Below are 21,510 nucleotides of genomic sequence, written 5' to 3'. Positions count from 1 at the left end.
AACCTTTACCTGTTTTTTAAATAAGGAACTCCTTATTTCACATGAACTGAACAGACAGTTTATTGGCAGGAGAAGTGACACTAACACTACTTCCAGCTACTGATTTTTGTTGATTGCACATGTAAACAATTGGGCCCAAGTACACACATACATATATAACATGCGTCTTTCAGTTTATGTCTACCAAATTCACCCACAAAGCTTTGCTTGGCCTGGGGCAGTACAGCTACGCTTCTATTTTATATATATATATATATTATATATATATATATATATATATATATATATATATTCTTTTAGTCTTTTACTTGTTTCTATCATTTGACAGTGGCCATTACTGGAGCACTACCTTAAAGGGTTATAGTCAAAGGAATCATCTGCAGGGCTTATTCTTTGTAAGCCTAGTACTTTTTTTTTTATCAATCTCTTTTGCCAGGGGACATAAACACACTAGTATCAATTGTCAAGTGATAGCTGGAGCGACAAACACACACATAAATATATATATATATATATATATATATACGACGGGCTTCTTTCAGTTTCTAGCTACCAAATCCACTCACAAAGTTTTGGTCGTCTCTAGGCTATAGTAGAAGATACTTGCTCAAGGTGCCATGCAGTGGGACTGAACTTGGCACCATGTGGTTGGGAAGTTAGCTTCTTGCCACACCTGTGTGTGTTTGTCTTCTTCTCTTGACATCGTACAATTGTTGTAAACATCATCCAAGTAGTATCCTTTGTTTACATAAAAACATGTCTAGCCATGAGGAAATATTTCCTTACTTGGAAACAAGAAGGGCTTCCAGCTGTAGAAAGCATGCAAACATGGCTCAGATATATTCAAAGTGAACATTAAAATGATTGCACACATCTGTATATATATACATTTATACTTAATGATAGGACACATTATATATATGTATGTATGTACATACATACAAAATGAAAAGGGAAATAAAGAAATTTTGTAACAGTGCTAAAAGTTTGACAAACAAAACTATATTTTAGATGCTTCAGAAGGAAGCAGTCTAAGAAATGTGTATTTACCTCAATTTCATTATTTCTTTTAAACTGTTTCGGTTAGCAGCAGCAGTGGCACTCTAAGTTGTTACCTGTGATTGTTGTAACATATTTTCACATAGTGGTGATGGAAGATGGTGTTAGTGGGGTATGCTATATTGTTGGTCTTAGTTGCTGTGATGTATTGATAGGAGCCACTTGCCCATCTTTAATCAACTATTGATTTTCAGGTTGAGGCAGTTGATCAGATTTCTTGTGTTCTTCTCTTAGTCTAGTATGGAGGCATCTATCTCTTTGATAGTGTTGCAACATTTGGTTAAGTGTTTGCAAAAGGAAGATGCATTGATAGTGAGGTGTTGCTTCATTAAGACACAGAGTGATCAGACCATGCTACCGAAATAATAGTTGTTGCATTTTGAGTACCATATCTGTTATACTACGTATGTATGTAGGCACATGTTAATGTTGGAAATAGGGCAGTTCCTTTAGGAACTAAGCATCATGTGCATCCTGGCTGGTGTTGTCACTGCATCTCTTGTGTCTACAGGTTTCTGTATGGATATATGTGTGTGTGTGTGTATACACACACATACACATGTAAGTATATATATATCTAAAACATATGTAGGTGCAGGAGTGGCTGTGTAGTAAGTAGCTTGCTTACCAACCACATGGTTCTGGGTTCAGTCCCATTGCATGCCACTTTGGGCAAGTGTCTTCTTACTCAGGCCGGCCAAAGCCTTGTGAGTGGATTGGGTAGGCGGAAACTGAAAGAAGCCCGTCATATATGTTTGCGTGTCTGTGTTTGTCCCCCAACATCACTTGACAACTCATGCTAATGTGGTTATATCCTCGTAACTTAGCAGTTTGGCAAAAGAGACTGATAGAATAAGTACTCAGCTTACAAAGAATAAGTCCTGGGGTCAATTTGCTTGACTAAAGGTGGTGCCCCAGTATGATTGTAGTCAAAAGGGCAAACAAATAAAAGAATATACATCATAGATAGATATGTATATGTAGATATACCTGCTGCTGGTAACCCTAAGAATGAGATTGATGTATAAACATATAATGACAATACCTGACTGTTGCATCAAACATGCAACTGCATGGAGGCATAGTATGTTTGCGAGACTGAGTCTCACTGGATCTTAACATCATGAAAATGTCAAGAAAGATAAACATGCTCTTATTTTTGTACATCAAATACTCTACAGACTATGGTTACTACTATTATGACCCTAGGCTTTTCTACTTCACTTGCCCCACTTTATTCTGTGTTTGTGTATTGATATGCATAAATGTGTGTATCTCTCTGCTTGTCCTCTTCTCTCTTCTTTCATCTTTCTTTAACATTCTTTCACCTTCTAGTCAGGTATGCCAATTTGCTTATACATAATATGCAGGATTAGGTTGTATGTTTTTTGCTGAAATACTGAAGGTGTGTGCTGCTGGCTTATAGAAGTGTATTATTAAATCTTAAAAAAAGGTGTTGAGTTGGCAGAATTTTTAGTATACTGGATAAAATGCTTAGTGGCATTTCATCCATCTTTACAGCCAAAGTCAAGTTCTACCAAGACTGACTTTTGACTTTTATCCTTTCAAGGGTGATAAAATAAATACCCATTGAGCACTAGAGTTGATGTAATTGACCAGGCCTCACTCTCAACATTTCAGACCTATAGTAGAAAGAACTATTAAAGCTAAAAAACACCAGTTGTGTTTTCTGTGTTTCTTATTACTGTATAACATGGCTCAAACTCCACACTCTATCCTATTGCATGATCTGACAGTTCACTTTCAAACCACATGGAATATTGGTGTTGAGTGGAACTTTTTACTGAGCTGAAATTATCTGGTATCAGCACACTGATAATTGTATATATACTTACACACACATACATATATGCATATACATATATCTAAATAAATTTATATTCATACACACATTTGTATGTTTATACATATAGCTGTTAAACTAGCAACGAATAAACAAAAAGATAAAATCAAGAGGTCAAGGGCTACAAACACTACAGGTTTCAAGTAAGAGTATCCTTCTTTCATATATATATTTATATACATGTGCATTTATGCACTCATGTAAATAAACATATACATGCATATATATATATACATACACACACATTAGATGGCTGTTGTCATTCCTTTGTTTATCTACCTTTTGACAGGTCTTCTTCATCTTTCAAGGTGTCTAAAATTCACCTTCCTAACAATGCAATGGGTGTACAGGGTTACAATAGCAATAGCAGCTATGAGTGACCTGACAGTACACATATATAGGCACAGGCATGGACCTTTGGTTAAGAAGTTCACCTCATAGCGATATGGTTTGAGCTTCAATCCCTCTTCATGTTACATTGGGCAAGTCTATTCTACTATAGTGAGTGGATTTGATTGAAAAAAACTGGATGAAGCACATCGTATGTGCATATATTTGTATAACCCCATGCCAGCTTGGAAAAGAAAAAACTGAATATGGTGTATGATTGCGAGTATGTATTTTTATAATGGTTTGATGAACTGAACTGGCCATGAAGGTGGGGCTAGTTATGTTTCTTGAAACCATTACACTTTATGGTATCTGTTATTTATCTCAAAGGTTATTTGCATTTGTCATTCAACCTCTGATGATTTGGAATGGATTTACAGAAAGAAACACGAAATAATGCATTTGTTCCTCACATATCGATCTTTTGAAATATAACAAACACAGCATAATAAACCATACTCATGCTCACAGACACTCTAAAAGCACAGGTGTGACTATGTGATTGAGAAGTTTTTCATGTTGGCTGTTGACTCGCTGTCAAGTATAATAACTTTTCGTGTTAAAATCATAAATGTAGTACCTTCTTGTAATGAGCTTCCACAGTAACATAGCTATACAACATTGTGATCAAACCAAGATACCTATGGCAATGCAATGAAGGACACTTGCATAGTCAACCAAAGGATCACAACTACATTACGCTACACATCACCTGGTGTCCGTGAGTGAGGAAATTAGAGAAGTGGTGCTATTTCATTCTCAGACATGCATGATACCCCAACTGCTACAGCTAAAAGCCCACCATCTGTTTCTTTCATGAAGTCTGTCTTGATTTGTACATAGAAAAAGAGAGAAGGGTACAAAATTTACATAGACAAGTTTTATTGCGACAAATTGCACCCTGTAAAAGTTTAAAATCAATAATGTGGCAACAAGCCAAATAAGATATGAGAAATCCAGAGGCTACAAAAACTGCAACTTTTAAGTGAGAGTATTCTTCTCCCATGTGCAATAACACACACACACACATATATTATTATCCCCATGATGTCCATTTTCCATGTTGGTCTGGGGTAGATGGTTCATCAGGAGCTGGCAAACCAGAGGACTGCCAAGCTTCAATGTCTGCTTTGACATGGTTTCTACTGCTGGATGCCTTTCCTAACACCAACCACTTTACAAAGTGCACTGGGTGCTTTTTACATGGTATCAGCATCATTAAGGTAACCTAGTAATTCACAAGACAAGACCCCTAAGGGAAGTGACATTATGCCAAGTGAAGAGATGAGGTAACAGGTATTCTGTTGTAGAAGAAGGAGATAGATGGCTACTCCTGATGGGAAAGAGTAAAGATGGTGGCAAAAAGATGTCAAGAGTGACCCTCATCTTACTGGACGGTGAATATAAGTGGTGCAGAGGATTGGACTAGGTGAGTGAGTAGGTAGATTTGCCAGAATGTGAAAGGAGAGTGGCAGATGGATAGAGGGGAATGGAGTGGGTGTTAGGAAGACAAGTTGTGTGAAGGGTGGGTGTTGGGAAAATGTTGTGAAAAATAAAACTCATCAGGGACAGATTGGGTGCAGAGGCATTGATATAAATTATATGCTTTTAAGACTTCTTTATTTTTGCTTAGAAGAATGGGTTTTCTTGAGCACTGCAACTCACCAATTACCTCAGTTCATCTCGCATCTTCATCTTCCACAGGTTCTATTCACATTTAGTGGTAGGCACTTTATGCAGCTATCCTCATCGATATGCATCACATTACTATAGCATTGCAGTCTTTTCTCTAGCACACTACATCTGATGCTCCTTATGCCCAATTTTTCTTTCAACACATTTGCACTTTGTCATAGATATATGCTGATATTTCACATTCAGTGGAACATGCTATCTTTCATTTCTTCCTGGCTTTTGCTTGCCCTCTGGATTCACATCCCAAATTTCACTACCAGTTAACATTGTTGTTCATACACAAGCATCAAAAATCTGCCTTTCACTCTAAGAAAGAGGCCTATTCTGTTGGATGACTGTGAATTCTTTTGAATTCATACACTCGTAGCTAGTTTATTTTTCATCTCACAGGGTACCTAAAATTCATCTGCCTCACTAGGTAGGTTTTGTTGGATTGCCAGCTTTGCCACTTACATGTAGTAGCCTATGTGGTTATCACTCTAATAGTTTCTAGTTATCTGATAGAACATACATGCATATACACAAAGGAGTCCTGAAAAGTTCCTGGCTTTAAAAGTGTTGCAAAAAGCCTGGTTGGAGACCAACCTTCCAAGTTCTTTTACAGGGCTTAATTGAAGAACCACTGTAGTAAGTGTATGAAGCTGAGATGAGAATAAGTTGAATAAAATCATAATTAACGGATCCTCCTTGTGTCTATGTGTGTGTGCATGTGTGTATATATACACACACACAAACACACATGCCTTGTCTTACTTTGGGCCCTCAGGTTGGGATGAGGTATTGGGGGTGCCATCTTGTCATATGCTATTTGCTGTCTTGAGCGTTATTACTCTTGGTGGATCCTATCTATTCTAGGTGTGACTATAGCTGAAGTCTTCCAAAAAGAGGCAAGTATGCTATGAAGGGTCAACTGCATATATATATATAAGAGAGAGGGAGAGAGTTGAAATACACAGAAAAACATAGGACGAAGACAGATGTATAAATAACAAGCAGAAATATTAGTTTGACGTTCGGGAAGGTGACACTCACGCACACACATTTGTTGCTGGTGTGTTAATATTTTGTTTCCGTGCTACTCGGATTTTTCAACCAGTACTCTGTAGACAGTAAAAGAATGTAAAAGAGCGAACCAGTGAACAAATTTCAATCTCCTGTTGGGATTTCTTTTGTGGACTGGTCAGACACAGTTGGGTTTACTTCAAGTTTTTAATGATAGTAGGTCAAATGCTGTCTTTGAGAACAGTTAAAGAGGCCATTGAAGAAATTTTAACCTGATTGAAATTAGACCCCCCCCCCTTTTTTTTTTCTTCTTCTTTCCACAAAGATATTGTAAAGACCTTTAGATCTTACTAGACATACAATGTTGGCTAAAGAAATCTATAGATATATTCTGTACTACATCGTTGGTATTAGGAAAGGCGTCCAGCCTCAGAAACCAGGTGGTGAAAACTCTCAGAATTGTTTCACACTATTACAACTCGTCCAATTCGTGACAACACAGAAAATAGACGTTAAAATGAATGTGTGTGTGTCCAGCTTCTGAGTCAGAAGCATCTTGCCTCCTCTTTCTTCCTTTTCTACTAATACAAAATAGCCTTTATTTCTTGGGCTTCTGTTGCCTTCACTCTGGCACTTCCATCCGACTCATCTCTTCTGCTCCCAACACACTTGCGTCCAGGCACGTTAATCACCACTCCCAGTCCTTCCTTTCCAAACTGAAAACCCCTGGAATTCCCTTCTTGCTCATATCTTTCCCACAATTTTTGGCTTATTCAAAAGGAATATTATCCTATCAGAGGGTCGGGAAAGACCATGGGTACTGCCCCTTCTTCCAGTAAAATAGAGTTGCCTTTATTCTGATTAATGGGCAATTAACCAATAGTTCACACGCGCGCATATGTGCATATACATGTGTACGCATAAGTGCATATGAATATGTATGTACTCAAGTGTGTGCAACTACATACACAGACCACATTTAGTAAGATATTTTGCTTTAAGATAGGAAAGCTATGAAGTCTAACAAAAGCATATCAAAAATGACATGATGTAATGTTTATACTTTTATTACATCCACTACTGTTCAGTTTTGAAGTTTGCCCCACTTTGCCTGTGTATAGGTGTGTACATACGCGAACACCGTTTTGTATTATTAGTGTGCAGAATGTCTAAGGACTCATTCTCGTTGCTTCCGCCCACCTCTGCTAATAAATGCACACACACGCATATCCCACAGTTTAATGAACTCAACATTTTCACCATGGTTTTTCATGTCGCTGAAGCCTTACTATATATATATATATATATATATATATATATACACACACACACACACATACATATAGACAGCTAGATAAATACACACATACACGTACACAACCCTTGCTGTGTATATGTATTATGAAAGTGTGTTATGTAGTAGCCAACATATTTTCATGTTGCAACAAACGGCACCGGATGAACTAGGTTGTTGTTTGCACGTGACTCTTATCGACCAACCATGCGTCGGAATCCAAGTACGCATGCGTTGTTAGATTCCGCTGTTCGTCTCCTCCCACCTCGACACTGTCCTTCCACCTCCTCACTATTTCTAACTCCTGTAACACCTCACCTTTCGCAATTGCCACTACGTCTGCTACCACCACCTCCTCCTCTTCCTCTTATAACAGTAGTGGATGTAGTAGTAGTAGTAGTAGTGTCAACAGCGACACTACTATAGATGTGTCTATGTAGGGAGCTATGTAATAATATTGTGTATGTACATACATAGATGTATGCGTGTGGCAGATTACATGTGTATATATATATATATATACATACACGTATGAGTGTGTGTAGAATGACACTCTGCTAGATAGACGTATATGTTTTATATACGTCTGTCTTGTATAGCTCACAACATTGATACTTCTCTTTGCTTTTACTACTGGGGTGTATAAGCACATGTTTTCATACATTTAATTCTGTTAATACAACTAGTAGTAGTAGTAATAATAATAATAATAATAATAATACTGCTAGTACTACCACCCACTCTGATACTACTACTGCTGCTGCTGTTTGCTACTTACCAGGAGACCTACTATCTATAACACCAATGGCCTGCTACAACTGACTTCAAACGATCCACTTACGGCCATCAGGTTAGCAATACAAGCTTTTCGTTAGCTTTTTATCTGGCTCTATATTTTTCTTTTTGCGCGTGTGTGTGTGTGTGTGTACACATACACATTAAAAAAAAAACCCTGGTGTGTGTCTAAACACACATTAGGTTTGTATGTTATTTTTTGTTTCCTTCGATTGCTGTATGAACCCCCACACACTTATCATAACCTGTCCATGTAATGTCTCCCTACCTCTTTTCTGGCAATAATAAAGAACGAATTATCATCATCACATACACCCATAACAAGTGTGTGTTTTTCATACACCCATTGTCATTTCTTCCTTTGAGCTGAAATTGATAGCAACACCATCAATGGCTAACAGTTTATTGATGGCTATCAATCAGCTTATATTTTCATGCCTCGTACTACATTTTTGCTCTGGTAGTAGTAGTGCGTATGTATGTGTATGTATACATCATCATATACACACACACACACATATACTATACCTTCTGGTACTGCTAGTGGTGCTGTTTATGGTACGATTTGTAGTAGCTGTATTTGTTGATGGTATAACAGCTTTGGCAGTATTAGTTAGGGGTGCGTGTGTGTGTTTTTAGTACCCTGCTCGTCCCCATGAAGTCCCGTTTCTCGACACATTCGTTTATGACACTTGTTCGACATTTATTTCCACCCCCTCCTTTAACATAGACATTACACCTTCCTCCTCTCTCTTTCAACTCTATCATTTTTCTTGTAACACACCAAAGTCGTCATCACCAGCGTCATGGAGTTTTTTTTAATCTTTTTTTTTTGTTTTTCTTTTAGAATTTAATATATTTTCGATAGAGATTTTTTGTGGATAAATAGATCTGTTTATACAGTAACTGTACCTATTTGACACTGTGGTGGAACTCATATATATATATATATATATATAAATAAATACACATATACAGAGTATTTGTTATAAAAGAAATGTTTATCATCACCATTATTACATCCATCGCCGCCATCACGTCACCCATACCCTTCCTCTTTTTGCTGATTGTATTTTATTGCTCGCCTATTATTACAACTGCTACCTACCATCACCAGGAAGATGATTATTATTAAACTCACTATCCTTACTTCAACCGTTACTGAAATGATATTTTTAAAAACACAATTGTTCTTTGGACGAGCATTTTTAAATATGGTGGTGATGATGATGAACACAATAATAATACTGATAATCAATATTTGTATTATTACATGGTTGAGGTGCTCCTCCGCTTAAACCTCAACAAGAGAATGTCTATGTGGTCGTTCGGCATGCTAAAAATAGCCGTAAAATCGTACCCTACTGCCTTAAATAAGAAAAGGACATATTGGATAATGTAGTCTTGCGTATCCCTAAGAAAAACGTGATGTTAGCGAGAATGTCTTTGATCATTGGTATGCTCGATCGGGGATTGACCTATGGTTAAACAACACCAACAAACCTCATTGATAACGCCCTTGGAAGAAGCATAAACGTCATTACAAGCCGTTTTTCCTCAACTGTAGTATTATTATTCGTTCGATTATATTTTCTGCTTATAAATCATAGTGCATATGTTAAATCTTCCATTTCTATTGTACTCCCACCCCAAAATGATCTAGGGATGTGTGTGTGTGTGTGTGTGTGTGCTGGCCATGAATTAAACAGAAATTGTGATAGCAGTCCAGCATTAGTTTGATGTTTGAAACAACAGTTTCTCTCCCCCCCCCCCTCTCTCTCTCGTCTTCTTGATGGGCGTCCTTCTCTGCCCTCTACCTACATACAACATACACCACTGTGATGGTTTAAAACTGGAGGCTTCTCAGTCTTTCAGCTCTACCATCTTTTAATTCCATTTTTCTCCACTTGATGTGTGTGTGTGTATATATATATATATATATATATATATATACACACGCACATATATATACACACACACGCTCGCGCGTATAGACGTATATAATATACATACATTCTTCCTCACCTATTCCAGCCACGTGTTATGCAATAAGACATATCAATAACCTTTTTTTTTTTTTTGTTAATTTACTACAACCCGCTGATCGATATGAAACTGCGGAAATCTTGTGTGTAGTGTTGGTTATCTGTAGACGTTGCCATGTTGGATATGTTTTTATTGCAACGTGCCCGTTAGATGGATGTTCAATACACAAACTGGCCTGCTGCTGCTATCTCGACTACTGTCATTTCTGCAATCCATAACTGCTGCTGCTGCTACTACTACTACTACTACTACAATTAATGGCTATTATATTTATAGAGGATAGATGAACGTTTATGTTTACAAACGATAAAAGTAAAGTACGTGTAAAATTTTATGAAAAGATGGAGCTTCTTGAATCGTTAGTCTGGTTTCACGTTTGGGATTATTCAAATGAATGTTTTGAATTTTGAGTCATCAAGGAAACGTGAAACTCAGCAACGATTCAGGAAGCTCCAGCTTCTCATAAAATAATTACAAGCCTGCGCGCGCGTGTATGTGTGTAATATATATGCGTATTCTTCTTGAACTATCTTTTCGATAATGTTCGAATTTACAAAGTTCCATAGTCAGCTTTCATCTTGCAGAATTTCTCTTATCCCTTTAGATAACCCTATGGGAAGGCTCTCTCCGCCCCTTGTATGCTATTACAAACCGGAAGTTTTGGTTCATAGTATGGTATGGCACGTGCAAAAGAAAATCTGTGAACGTTCCCCTTCTGAAGATTCCATGTAATTCATTTATTTCGCATCCATGTTCGAGATGTGTGTTCACGCAAAATAACTGGTACATTTTATTTACAAAACTCTATTTATTGTAGTGCCCACTGTATGTATTTTGGGTGTCCATTTATTGCTGTTCAGAAAGAATCTCCGGGATCCATTCTTCTAGTGATGTGGACACAAATCTGTTCTCATTTATGAAGACATGTCCCAGAGAGCAATAGTTGTTTACGAAGGGAGGTAATGAACACAAAGAATTTGTAAACCAAACTTAGCTGGAATTGCCCCAGTTTAATTTGCATATGTCCAAGTAATCTGTCACTGATTTTATGTTAGCTAGTTTTGTCTCCCTTATTGTGAGAGTCTGTTTTTATTAAAGGAGATTTTCTATTGCTGGTCAACACTGAACAATTTGATTCTTCTGCATTTATTAAAGTAGTTTCAAAACGTTGAATAGTTTCAGCTTTTTAGTGTGGTTGTTCCATGTTTATCGGTATTGAATGGGATTAATTTTAAGGTAGTAATGAATTTCTTGAATCTTTTCCTTTTGAACGGCACATGTTAACACTTTTAAACTTCGTATACTGGTAGAATGTGTTTATAAAACATCATTTTTTCTTATCTTTATTGAGAAAATTCTATATGTTGTAACATATTTCCACTTTAATTTCAAGCATTTCGGCAATTTTAACCAATCGCTGACCTCCATTTAGGGTGAAAACATTCCATGCTGTATGAATATGTCCCTCGTTTAAGAAACAGATTGGGTTTATTTACATTTGCGAAGAAAAAAGATACCCTTCCCCTAACTCTAACCCTAAATCTAAAATAGATTGAAATGCAATAGATCGATACTAGGGTTATAATTATGGGTGACAATTTCATACGACACCGCTACGGAAAATGGGATTTTTTTCTAGCGGTGTCAAATGAAAACGTCGCCCATAATTATAACCCTAGTATCGATCTATTGCATTTCAATCTATTTTAGATTTAGGGTTAGAGTTAGGGGAAGGGTATCTTTTTTCTTCACAAATGTAAATAAACCCAATCTGTTTCTTAAACGAGGGACATATTCATACAGCACAGAATGTTTTCACCCCAAATGGAGGTCAGCGATTGGTTAAAATTGCCGAAATGCTCGAAATATCATACAAACTATAGAATTTTCTCAATAAAGCCAAGAAATAATGATGTTTTATAAATTCATTCTACCAGTATATGAAGTTTTAAAGTGTTTAGTTAACTAGAAATTGTGTTGACATGTGCCGTTCAAAAGGAAAAGATCCAATTTCTTTGATATCTGTTGTAAGTCAAGATTATAGACATGCATCAACTTAGACGATGTTAGACAAACAGTCAACATTTAGGAAAGATATTTTATCTGACTCGCAACTGATGGTGTATATTAGAAGATGGTTGTCTGTATTAATGTTTATAAGTGTTTCTAATTTAAGCATTTGACACATGACTGATACTTTATTTTATCAGACCTGAAAGGATTTCAATTCAATGTTTACTGGAACAAATACGGCAAGACATTTTTCCAATGTTCTTATGATTCTACCAGCTTTCCACCTTTGTATAATAAGTAACATAAAGGTCAGGATCTAAAGAAGATGGACAGTGTTCAAACAACTGCTGTTGTTAAACAATTTTTCTCCAGATTACATGCAGCATGAGGCTAAAAAATATGGAACATTTAATGCATATGAACTGCTTGTGGTTGGAAAGAAAAGAATTGAGTATAGTCTGTTAGAAATAGGAAGTGTGTTTAAGATAATAAATTGGACATGAAAGCAGTAATAGATGTATTATTATCACAAGGAGTTAAGTGCAGAAGTTGGAATATAGGTTTGAAGCTAGAATTTCTGAAAAGTTTTTAATTTCTGAAGTTGATAACATTACAGTCCTCTACCATGTGAATGGGTTTTAACTTTTTTTTTTATTAATAGGGATGCAGACAGCTCCATTAAGTGAGTGTTGGCCATCTTATTTCATAAAGGTCCAAGCTAAGGTGATGGAGATCACATGTACCACCAGTTAAAGTATTAATAGATTGCAATGAGAGGGTTTGTGTTCAAGCTTTGATACTGTATTCAGCTGGCTAATTCTATCAGCACTCTCTAGTCTGTCAGGGTTTATTTATTTATTGCAAATGTTATTCCTGTCCCATTGACTATATTATCAGCTTGGTTTTGATGTTACAAAATAATTTCCAAGTACATTTTGTTTATTTTTCATTTACAGTCTTACAAAATGGACAGCTCAAAAGCAATGTTTTCAGGTTCAAATTACAAGATAATCATTTTGTCAATACTCAAACTACAAGCCGTTTGTTTACAAACCCCATTAGTAATGAGGCTGAATGCATAACCTCAACACATGTTATTCTTAGGTAAGTTTCAAATTTCCTATCATATTACGTAAATTTTTTTTTTATTTTTATTCGTCATCCTCATCATTTAAACTCCCACTTTCCATGCTGGCTCAGATGGTTTGACTGGAAATGGCAAGCCAGAGGGCTGTGCCAGGCTCCAGTCTGACTTGGCATGGCTTCTGTGGTTGGATACCCTTCCTAATGCCAACTTCGAGAGTGAGGTGCATACATTTTACATTCCACTGATACGGGTTCTATTTACATAACACCAGCAACAGCCATGATTATGATTTCATTGGTGCCATTTACATGACACTGGCAAGAGTTGAACATTTAGATATTTTTAATAAGCCTGTTTATACTTCTCATTTGAGTAATCCTTTATAAAGACAATAAAACCTACTTAAGCTTGTAAGTTGAGAGACTGGGCCATAGTTTTATGAAGTAACAAGAAATAATAGTTAAGGTTATTTGTAATAAGTTGTGTTATGTCAAAGATAACTGGAGGAGAGTAGTGCAATACATTAGAGTACATATAAAGGGTGCTGGTGGTACAAATATAGCACCCAGTACATGCTGTAAAGTGGTTGGCATAAAAAGAGCATCCATTCATAGAAACCATGCCAATATGGAACATGACTGTTAAATAATGATGGTAATGGTAGTCTTTGTTATTGATAATCCTATTAATTTTCTCTTGTAGATCATAGATGATTGGATTGTGTGAATTGGTGGAGAAAATTTTCACCATGGGTTTTGGATATCTTGACTCTTCATAAACCTTGCCAGAGAGATCTAGCTGGCTGAGTTGATTAGCTCTTAGTATACCAAGTGCAAAAGAACATTCAAATCTTGCTGCCTAACTCCATTATCATCTTCATCATCTTTTAATATGTTTTCCATGCTGGCATGGGTTGGATTTGTGTTTAGATACCAAGGAGCGGTACAGTTCAATTACTATTGTACAATTGTTGACTAAGTGGCAAGTTGCAGAATTTTTGAGTGTCAGAAAAAATGCTTTGCAGTATTTGTTAATTGCTGGCAAAGCCACAGTATTTTGTTTTGCAACTTCAATATATACTATGAAGTATGTTAAAGATTTATAAATCGATACTGTGCCTTACTTTTGTGTTAGCAGTGTGTTTTCATGCCTTAGTTTAGCTCTACAGATTTTCTATGGAGTTCAGGGCCAGCACTGAAACTTATGACATTTTGTGTATGAATATATTTATGTAAACATCCATTACTTATTTTTCTGTCTTTGATTGTTTTGTTTACATAGGTGTATTCGTATATGAAGTATCATAACTTTCAGTGCTGACTATGAACTCTATAGAAAACCTGTAGAGATTAGACTTAAAAATTTGCAGTATTTGTTCCACTCTTTTTGTTCTGAGCTTAAATCCAAGATCAGTTTTGCCTTTAATTCTTTCAGGGTCAATATAATAAAGTTCCAGTCAAGTATTACTGGCTTGTGGCTAAATTAGAAACCATTATGATCAATGAATGCCTTGTACAGTGTTGTTATCAAATCCTTTTTACAGATTACTAGAGATAGCTATAAACATATCTTCCCTATACTATTATTGTTATTACCTATAGAGATTACAGAATTAGTTTTTTTCGTTGCCTTCACAGCTTCCCATGACTCTGCTATCATCCAATTCCATTATTATAAATTTGAATTGGTAGTTTGAGTCCTAGTGACTCTTTCATTAGCTGATTACACAAACATGGACACCACCCCTGTGGATGCGTTGCAGTTACTCTTTTAATAGAGCTTGGTGATCCTGACTTGATTCCTCCACTCCACCATGCTGCAGTCCCATGACTTTGCCATATCGCTAGCAGGATGGTTGAACAGGTGCTATGCAGGGCACAGTCATCACTCCATCAGGTGTTTTCAAAATAACCGTATACTCTAATAGAATTAGTCAACTAATCAATCAGTTTTAATATTTTTTAAATAATGTTTATACATCTTAGAGATGTGACCTAATTCCTTGGATTATAGATGAATGGTTCCATATTAGTTTGGTTCTGTCACTTCTGATGAATACTGAATCTTCTTCATTTAATACTGTTGATGTTAATACAACCTCCAATACTTTACTAAGAATATTTACAGTGTTCTTATACTCTGGAAATATGGAAAAATGTGTCCATTATATTTATTCAGCTGTTGTAGAGATTCCACTGATATATCACAGTATAAACATTGCTATCACTCTGTTCTTTATCTACTGATATAATGAACAAAATGCTAAATGGTTGAATGGTGTTATGTAATTACTTCAGAATAAAAAAGATTTGGTCAGCATGTGACAGGTATAGCAGTTAGAAGATTTTGCAACCCTTTATTCACCACAGTACAACAATGCTTCCATTGTTTTTTGTGAAATTTCAAAAATAATAAAGATTTTGGCAATGTTTTAATAAATTCTTTGTGACTGAGACCACCTAAAAAAAGTGTTGCTTGTACAGACCTCCAAGACTGCATCCACAAAAATCTCACCTGTCTAATATAGTTATTCATGGAACACTGTGGCCTCTTTCACAGGTGCACTGACTTCTCTTTGTTTTTTTCTCTACCAGTACTATAATGGCCTCTGCTCCTCATAGCTGTTTGGGTTCATGCTGCATCCACTTTGGCATTCCTGACGACCCACTTGTCATTCTTGTTGTGTCCAAATGCCTGGTCCATCTTTCCCAGAATGTCATCCCTCTGGAATTCCCTTTCTGCTTTTGTCTTTCTCACTGGTGTTGTCTTGCAATGGTCATTAACAGACCAGCAAATATTGCTAGTTAAAAAAAGTACTTTGCAGCAGGGATCCTCTAACTAATAAATATCAGCTTCTAATATTTGTGAAAATCTCTCTGAGACAAAATAGAGTTTTTATTTTTTCACTATGGTGTTGGACAAGCTAAAATTTTAATTTCATTAAACATGGCAATTTGTACCTTTTTATTCCTCACAGACCCACCTCCATAAGTAACATTGCTCTGAAGTACCATTTCTATAGACTGGATAGAATTTGATATAAAAGCAACATTTTTCTGAGATGTTATCAGCGATGTGAAGATTGATTGTAACTAATTGAGTTGTCCTATCAATGAATAACTGGTCTATATACTTGTAGAAGACATTGTTAAACAGAGTGCTGGAGTAACATTTTTAGAGATGTAACCTGAGTTGGGGAGACCCTGTAGTCAAGCAGCCACCAGTACTTTTGTAACTTTTATTCTCTATTTGCTGCTGTTTACTTACCAAGCACTGTTGAATGTTAATCACAATTTTACATACAAAGCCAATATTTTGTATAATAAAAACAGGTTCACTGTATTTTCTGACATTAATAAATAGATCTACATAAGGTGGCGAGCTGGCAGAATTGTTAGCATACCGGGCAAAATGCTTTGTGGCATTTCATTCGTCTTTTCATTCTGAATTCAAATTCTGCTGAAGCCAACTTGGTCTTTCATCCCTTTTGGGGTCGATAAAATAAGTACCATTTGAGCACTGGGGTCAATGTAATCAACTTACCCCCTCCCCCAAATAAGGGCCTTGTGCCAAAATTTGAAACTCACCTACTTGTGGTAGCTTTATTCCTCTGACTGTTTATATAAATTAACTATTCCTTTTATATATTTATTTATAAATCTGTATCAGTATTTGATTTGCAGCAAAATAATGTGTTCATATTTCAATTTCAAACCTATCATAAAGACTTTTCATTAAGTCATGCCCCAAATGCCAGCAGAATAATAAGTTATTTTACCAAATTTTCCAAAAACTTGATTATTTTCAAAATAAAATGCAACACATGGACAATATATTTAGTTAGAAATAGGGAGGGTTACGAAAGTGTTAAACAATAAGTTGTGAAATAAGAAATATATATATATGTTTGAATTCCTGACCTTGTAGTTAGTAATATTGAAGCTTGTTACTCAGAGTACACAATTATATAATTGGCTCACTGCCTTATTCCGGCTTAGGTTATCCTACAAAGGAGGTATGTTCATTCTTGCAGGATTTGAGCTTAGAACAGTGAGACACTAAAACAGATAAACTATCTAATCGTATGCTCCTCTTCAGTTTGGACAGCTAGGATCACTTACCATTACTACTTTGAAATGTCTTGTTTCAAGCAGAATTGTGAATATTTGTTTATTGTTTACAGAATGAGTGCTGAGTAATTCCTAAGATTGGTTATTTTCTAACATTTCCAAACAGAGTTTCTGTGTGTCCGCTAGCAGTTCAGTTTTTTTCACTTCCAGCTCCAATAAGAACTTATTTAGGGTTGTGTTTCTCTCATTGCTCGAAAAAATGTTTTATGTGAAGCCTTTAGATTACTTTTATGTGTTCCAATTTCCAAACTTACTGCCTTCCCTCCTAGAGTTCAGTTATTTAGTTGATTTCTCTCATGAAGTGGGTGTGGTTGATAAAATAAGTAGTCCTGTGATTGACTTTCTGTCATAAAAATTTATGTTCGGTCAATATTACCATTCTATTTACAAGGTACTCACAATCATAATGTACTGAGGTGATTTCTAAAACTTGAATTTGTTAGCTATTTCTGATATTGAAATTAAAAACATTTCTCATAAAAGTAAATATAAACCATTCTGCTTTAACCAACAAAACTCTTGCACCCATATTCTCAATCATCCACAAACACATAGATGACATAGTCATAGCCTTTCAGACACTGTTAAAACATAAAATCTTTGTCTATTTATCTCATTAGGTCTAAAGATGCATGCCTTAACCTTATTATCGCCATAACAGCATCATTTGTCTCTAGTCCTCAAATATCATGGGTCATAAATTTTCTTTTATAATAACACCAAGTTATTTGCCACCAGCTGTTCCTGTTTTTCCTGCCTTAAGCAAAATTCATCAAAGCATATCAAAATATAGTATTATTTTAATATATCTTACATACATACCTACATATATATGTATCCATGCATATATGGGTACAGGACATAAAGAAAAAAACATATGTATATGTTTGTGTCTGTTTGTCACCCCCCCCCTCAACTTCGCTTGACAAACAATGCTGGTGTGTTTACATCCCCATCACTTAACGGTTCGGCAAGAGAGACCGATAGAATAAGTACTAGGCTTACAAAGAATAAGTCCTGGGGTCAATTTGCTCGACTAAAGGCAGTGCTCCAGCATGACCACAGTCAAATGACTGAAACAAATAAAAGAATATCCAAGTATTTTGTGCTCTTATAATGTCAGAACAGAGTGTATTATGAACGAAGGTGCTTACACCTATTCTTCAATACATTTGATGTTGGCAAGTTCATTGTAGCTTTCAGTTCAAATAATTAATCCAACCTTTGAATATTGTAATAACCTTGTTGAATGGGATTTCTATGCAGAATTTACATCTGTTCCTCAGTTCATATTGAGTCTTAAAAAAAAAATAAAACCAGTCAGGTAATTCTGATAGATATTTGCAAGTAAATTGTAACTCTTGACAACAGCAGGACCTCAACGGAATTTATCTATAGGTGGAGCTCAATTTGCTATTAGAAACCACCGGTTTCTTATAGACACTTTTAAAAATGTCTTTGTAATTAAAACTTATGTTTCTGTTCAAGACAGAAATAACCATCATTGATCAAATTTTTAAGTCTCAGACATGGTTTTTATAAAGGAGCAACTAAGATTTTTTCCAATACAAACAAAAGTATTTGGTAGACACTGATTTCATTGAAACCCTGTAGCTATCATTTGGCCATCATTAATGGTTTAGAGAAAACAGTTGAAAACTAATTTCAAATAGAATAAATATAAATTCAGTGTACTTTGTCACCCATAGGTTAATGGGATTGTTGTATTTTGTTCTCAAATCATTTACAAAGCTATAATGTTATATTGTGTGTGTTTGTGTTTGCATATTTTAAGTGATCTTTATGTGTCTTATTTTGTCTTCTACAGAGAAAGTGATAAAGAGACAGATTTAAGACACCTAGGAAATGCCTTGAAAACCATCATCAACAGCAACCCCTCATACCAACATTTACAGCAACAGGATCAAAGTGGTAGTGGCATGATGCCACCAGCACCTTCCCCTTATCCAGGGGAAACTGGGTCCACTGTGAACATGAACCCGGATGGCATGGATGTACATGTTGGAAGCAACTCAAACAGTCGACTAGGCTGGGATATTTTCAATTCACATCAACAGTCTATAGACAACAGCATGTCCAATATGTCATACGGTACCCCATCTGTTGCCGTGATGGCTATGGGGGGCTTCAATATTGCTAGCACGGCATCGAATAATTCCTGGACCAATGTGTCTACTTCTCGCACTGCTCACAATTCTCAAATGCAGAACATGATTTTAGCCAGCCTCGTGGGAGGTGAACCGGCTAGTTCAATGAATAAACATTTATCATCTTCAGGAAACTTCCAGCAACAGCAGCAGCAGCAGCAACAAACCACATTTGATGGTGTGAGAATGTCTAATTTTGCTGCTCGTGGACCTAGTATCGGTGGAAATCGGCATCGAAATATTAACCCTTCTCATATAGGTGGGCAACGCTCTCTTAATTCAACTGGATACCCAGCCCAAAGAAACCCTATACTTTATCAGTTTCAGAGGAAAAATAATTTACCTGCTGTATCCTCTGGTAAGATTTTCTTTTTCTTCATAATATGAATATTTAACTAATATCCAAAAATTTCATACACCTGAGACAGATTACACATAACTTATTACTTAACTCTTTGTTTTTATGTATATGTTTCTTTTTATTGGGTTATCTTATACTGCTACATTCAAACTCGTAATGTTATATGAAGTGATATACTCTACTGGGAGATGGAGAGTATAGTACCTTGCTAGACATTATAAGTTGCTACTCCTAAATCATTGGATAAGACATGTTGGCTCATTCAACATAATTTAGAATACACAATATCAAGAAGTATAACTGACTATTGTTAACTATCAGAATTGTAACTGACATTTATTTTGTTAGCTTGCAGTACCAGATCAAATCCTAAAGCTAAGACAACTTGATCCAAAGTTATGGGAACAATTGATTTAAAAGTTATGTTGGATTAGTGTTGCACCTATTTCTCAATGGAAGAATTCTTTTCATGACAACTACTGCAGACAGTAGGAGTTATTTCCTTATTCCTTAGACAATAAACATGAACTGTGACTGTGTAAGGGATGTAGGAGCACGAAGTTGCATGTTCAAATCCTACCAGTGTTTCAGCAACACTTTTTCTTAAAATGTTAAAGATATACATAAACTATTTTCTGTATGTACATATACATGGTTCTATCAGTTATTTTTAACATTTCTCTCTCCCTTTTTATCTGTCAGTAGGACTCTTTTTTTCTAAGTTTTTATAACTCTTCTATGTAGGTTGGTCCCTTAATTTGTTTTGCTGATAATTCTAAATATAATTGTGATAGCATTGTCTGTTTCTTATAAAATTTGGAGTTGTATTAAATCTTGACATTTCTCAACAATTTGATGTGAGACTATTAACAGTTGAGTCAGCAGTTTATTAGTGATGACATTTCAAGTAGGATTCTCCTTGATAACAAAGTTTGGGTGCCTATGAAAATAATCAATTTGTGTATATTATTTTGTAATAGATATATTCAGTTTCTCCCAAACTCTGTAAACATCTAAATTTTAAAAACCATGTAACTCACAGAAGCATAAAAAATGACTGTTAAAAAAAGTAATACTTAAAATTGCTTTCATGCATTATATTGGATATCTATTTGGTGATTCTCTGGTCACTACTTTAGCAAGTACAGTGAAGTCTATACTTTGCTGTTGAGGTTTAATAATGCGGAATTATGTCCAGATTTGTTTCTCATCCCATTATTGCTGAACTGATTAAAATAATAATTATCATCATTGTGCTAATGTTGTCTTTTCCTCACCATGTAATTATTTATAACTTGACTTTTAATGTGTTATATTAAATATTTTAACACTGATTTCATCTGCAAGAGATTTAATATGAAATTATATATTGAAGCTAAGTCATTTGCATTGTGGCAGTCAGTTAAAATATGAATATAGTCCAATTCATCATATTTTTCTTAGATAAGAGTTTAATGAGTAAGTCATGAATGTGCATTGAAAGACTTGTAAAAAATGATTTTATAAAATTGGAAATGTCTACATAAAAATAATCACTTTTATGTCTAGTTTCTCCATTGCTAACATGGGTTGGATCAGACTTGTAGTTTTCCTGTCTCCCAGAGCA

General features: G+C 35.6%; 1 protein-coding gene across 5 annotated transcripts in view; it reads left to right on the top strand.

Annotated features, from left to right (window-relative positions):
- LOC115223835 (histone-lysine N-methyltransferase trr) overlaps positions 1-21,510 on the top strand; it is a 515,381-nt gene that overhangs the window by 444,709 nt on the left and 49,162 nt on the right. For all 5 annotated transcript variants that reach the window (XM_029794516.2, XM_029794515.2, XM_029794512.2 and 2 more), the window contains 2 exons: positions 13,115-13,262; positions 19,204-19,901. In XM_029794516.2, coding sequence (XP_029650376.1) covers positions 13,115-13,262; positions 19,204-19,901 — 846 coding nt within the window. The remainder of the gene's footprint in view (positions 1-13,114; positions 13,263-19,203; positions 19,902-21,510) is intronic.

Source organism: Octopus sinensis, linkage group LG24 (assembly GCF_006345805.1).
Source record: "Octopus sinensis linkage group LG24, ASM634580v1, whole genome shotgun sequence".
Classification (NCBI taxonomy): Eukaryota; Metazoa; Mollusca; class Cephalopoda; order Octopoda; family Octopodidae; genus Octopus; species Octopus sinensis.
Note: the sequence above shows the minus strand (reverse complement) of the source record. Positions and strands in the feature narration are given on the sequence as shown.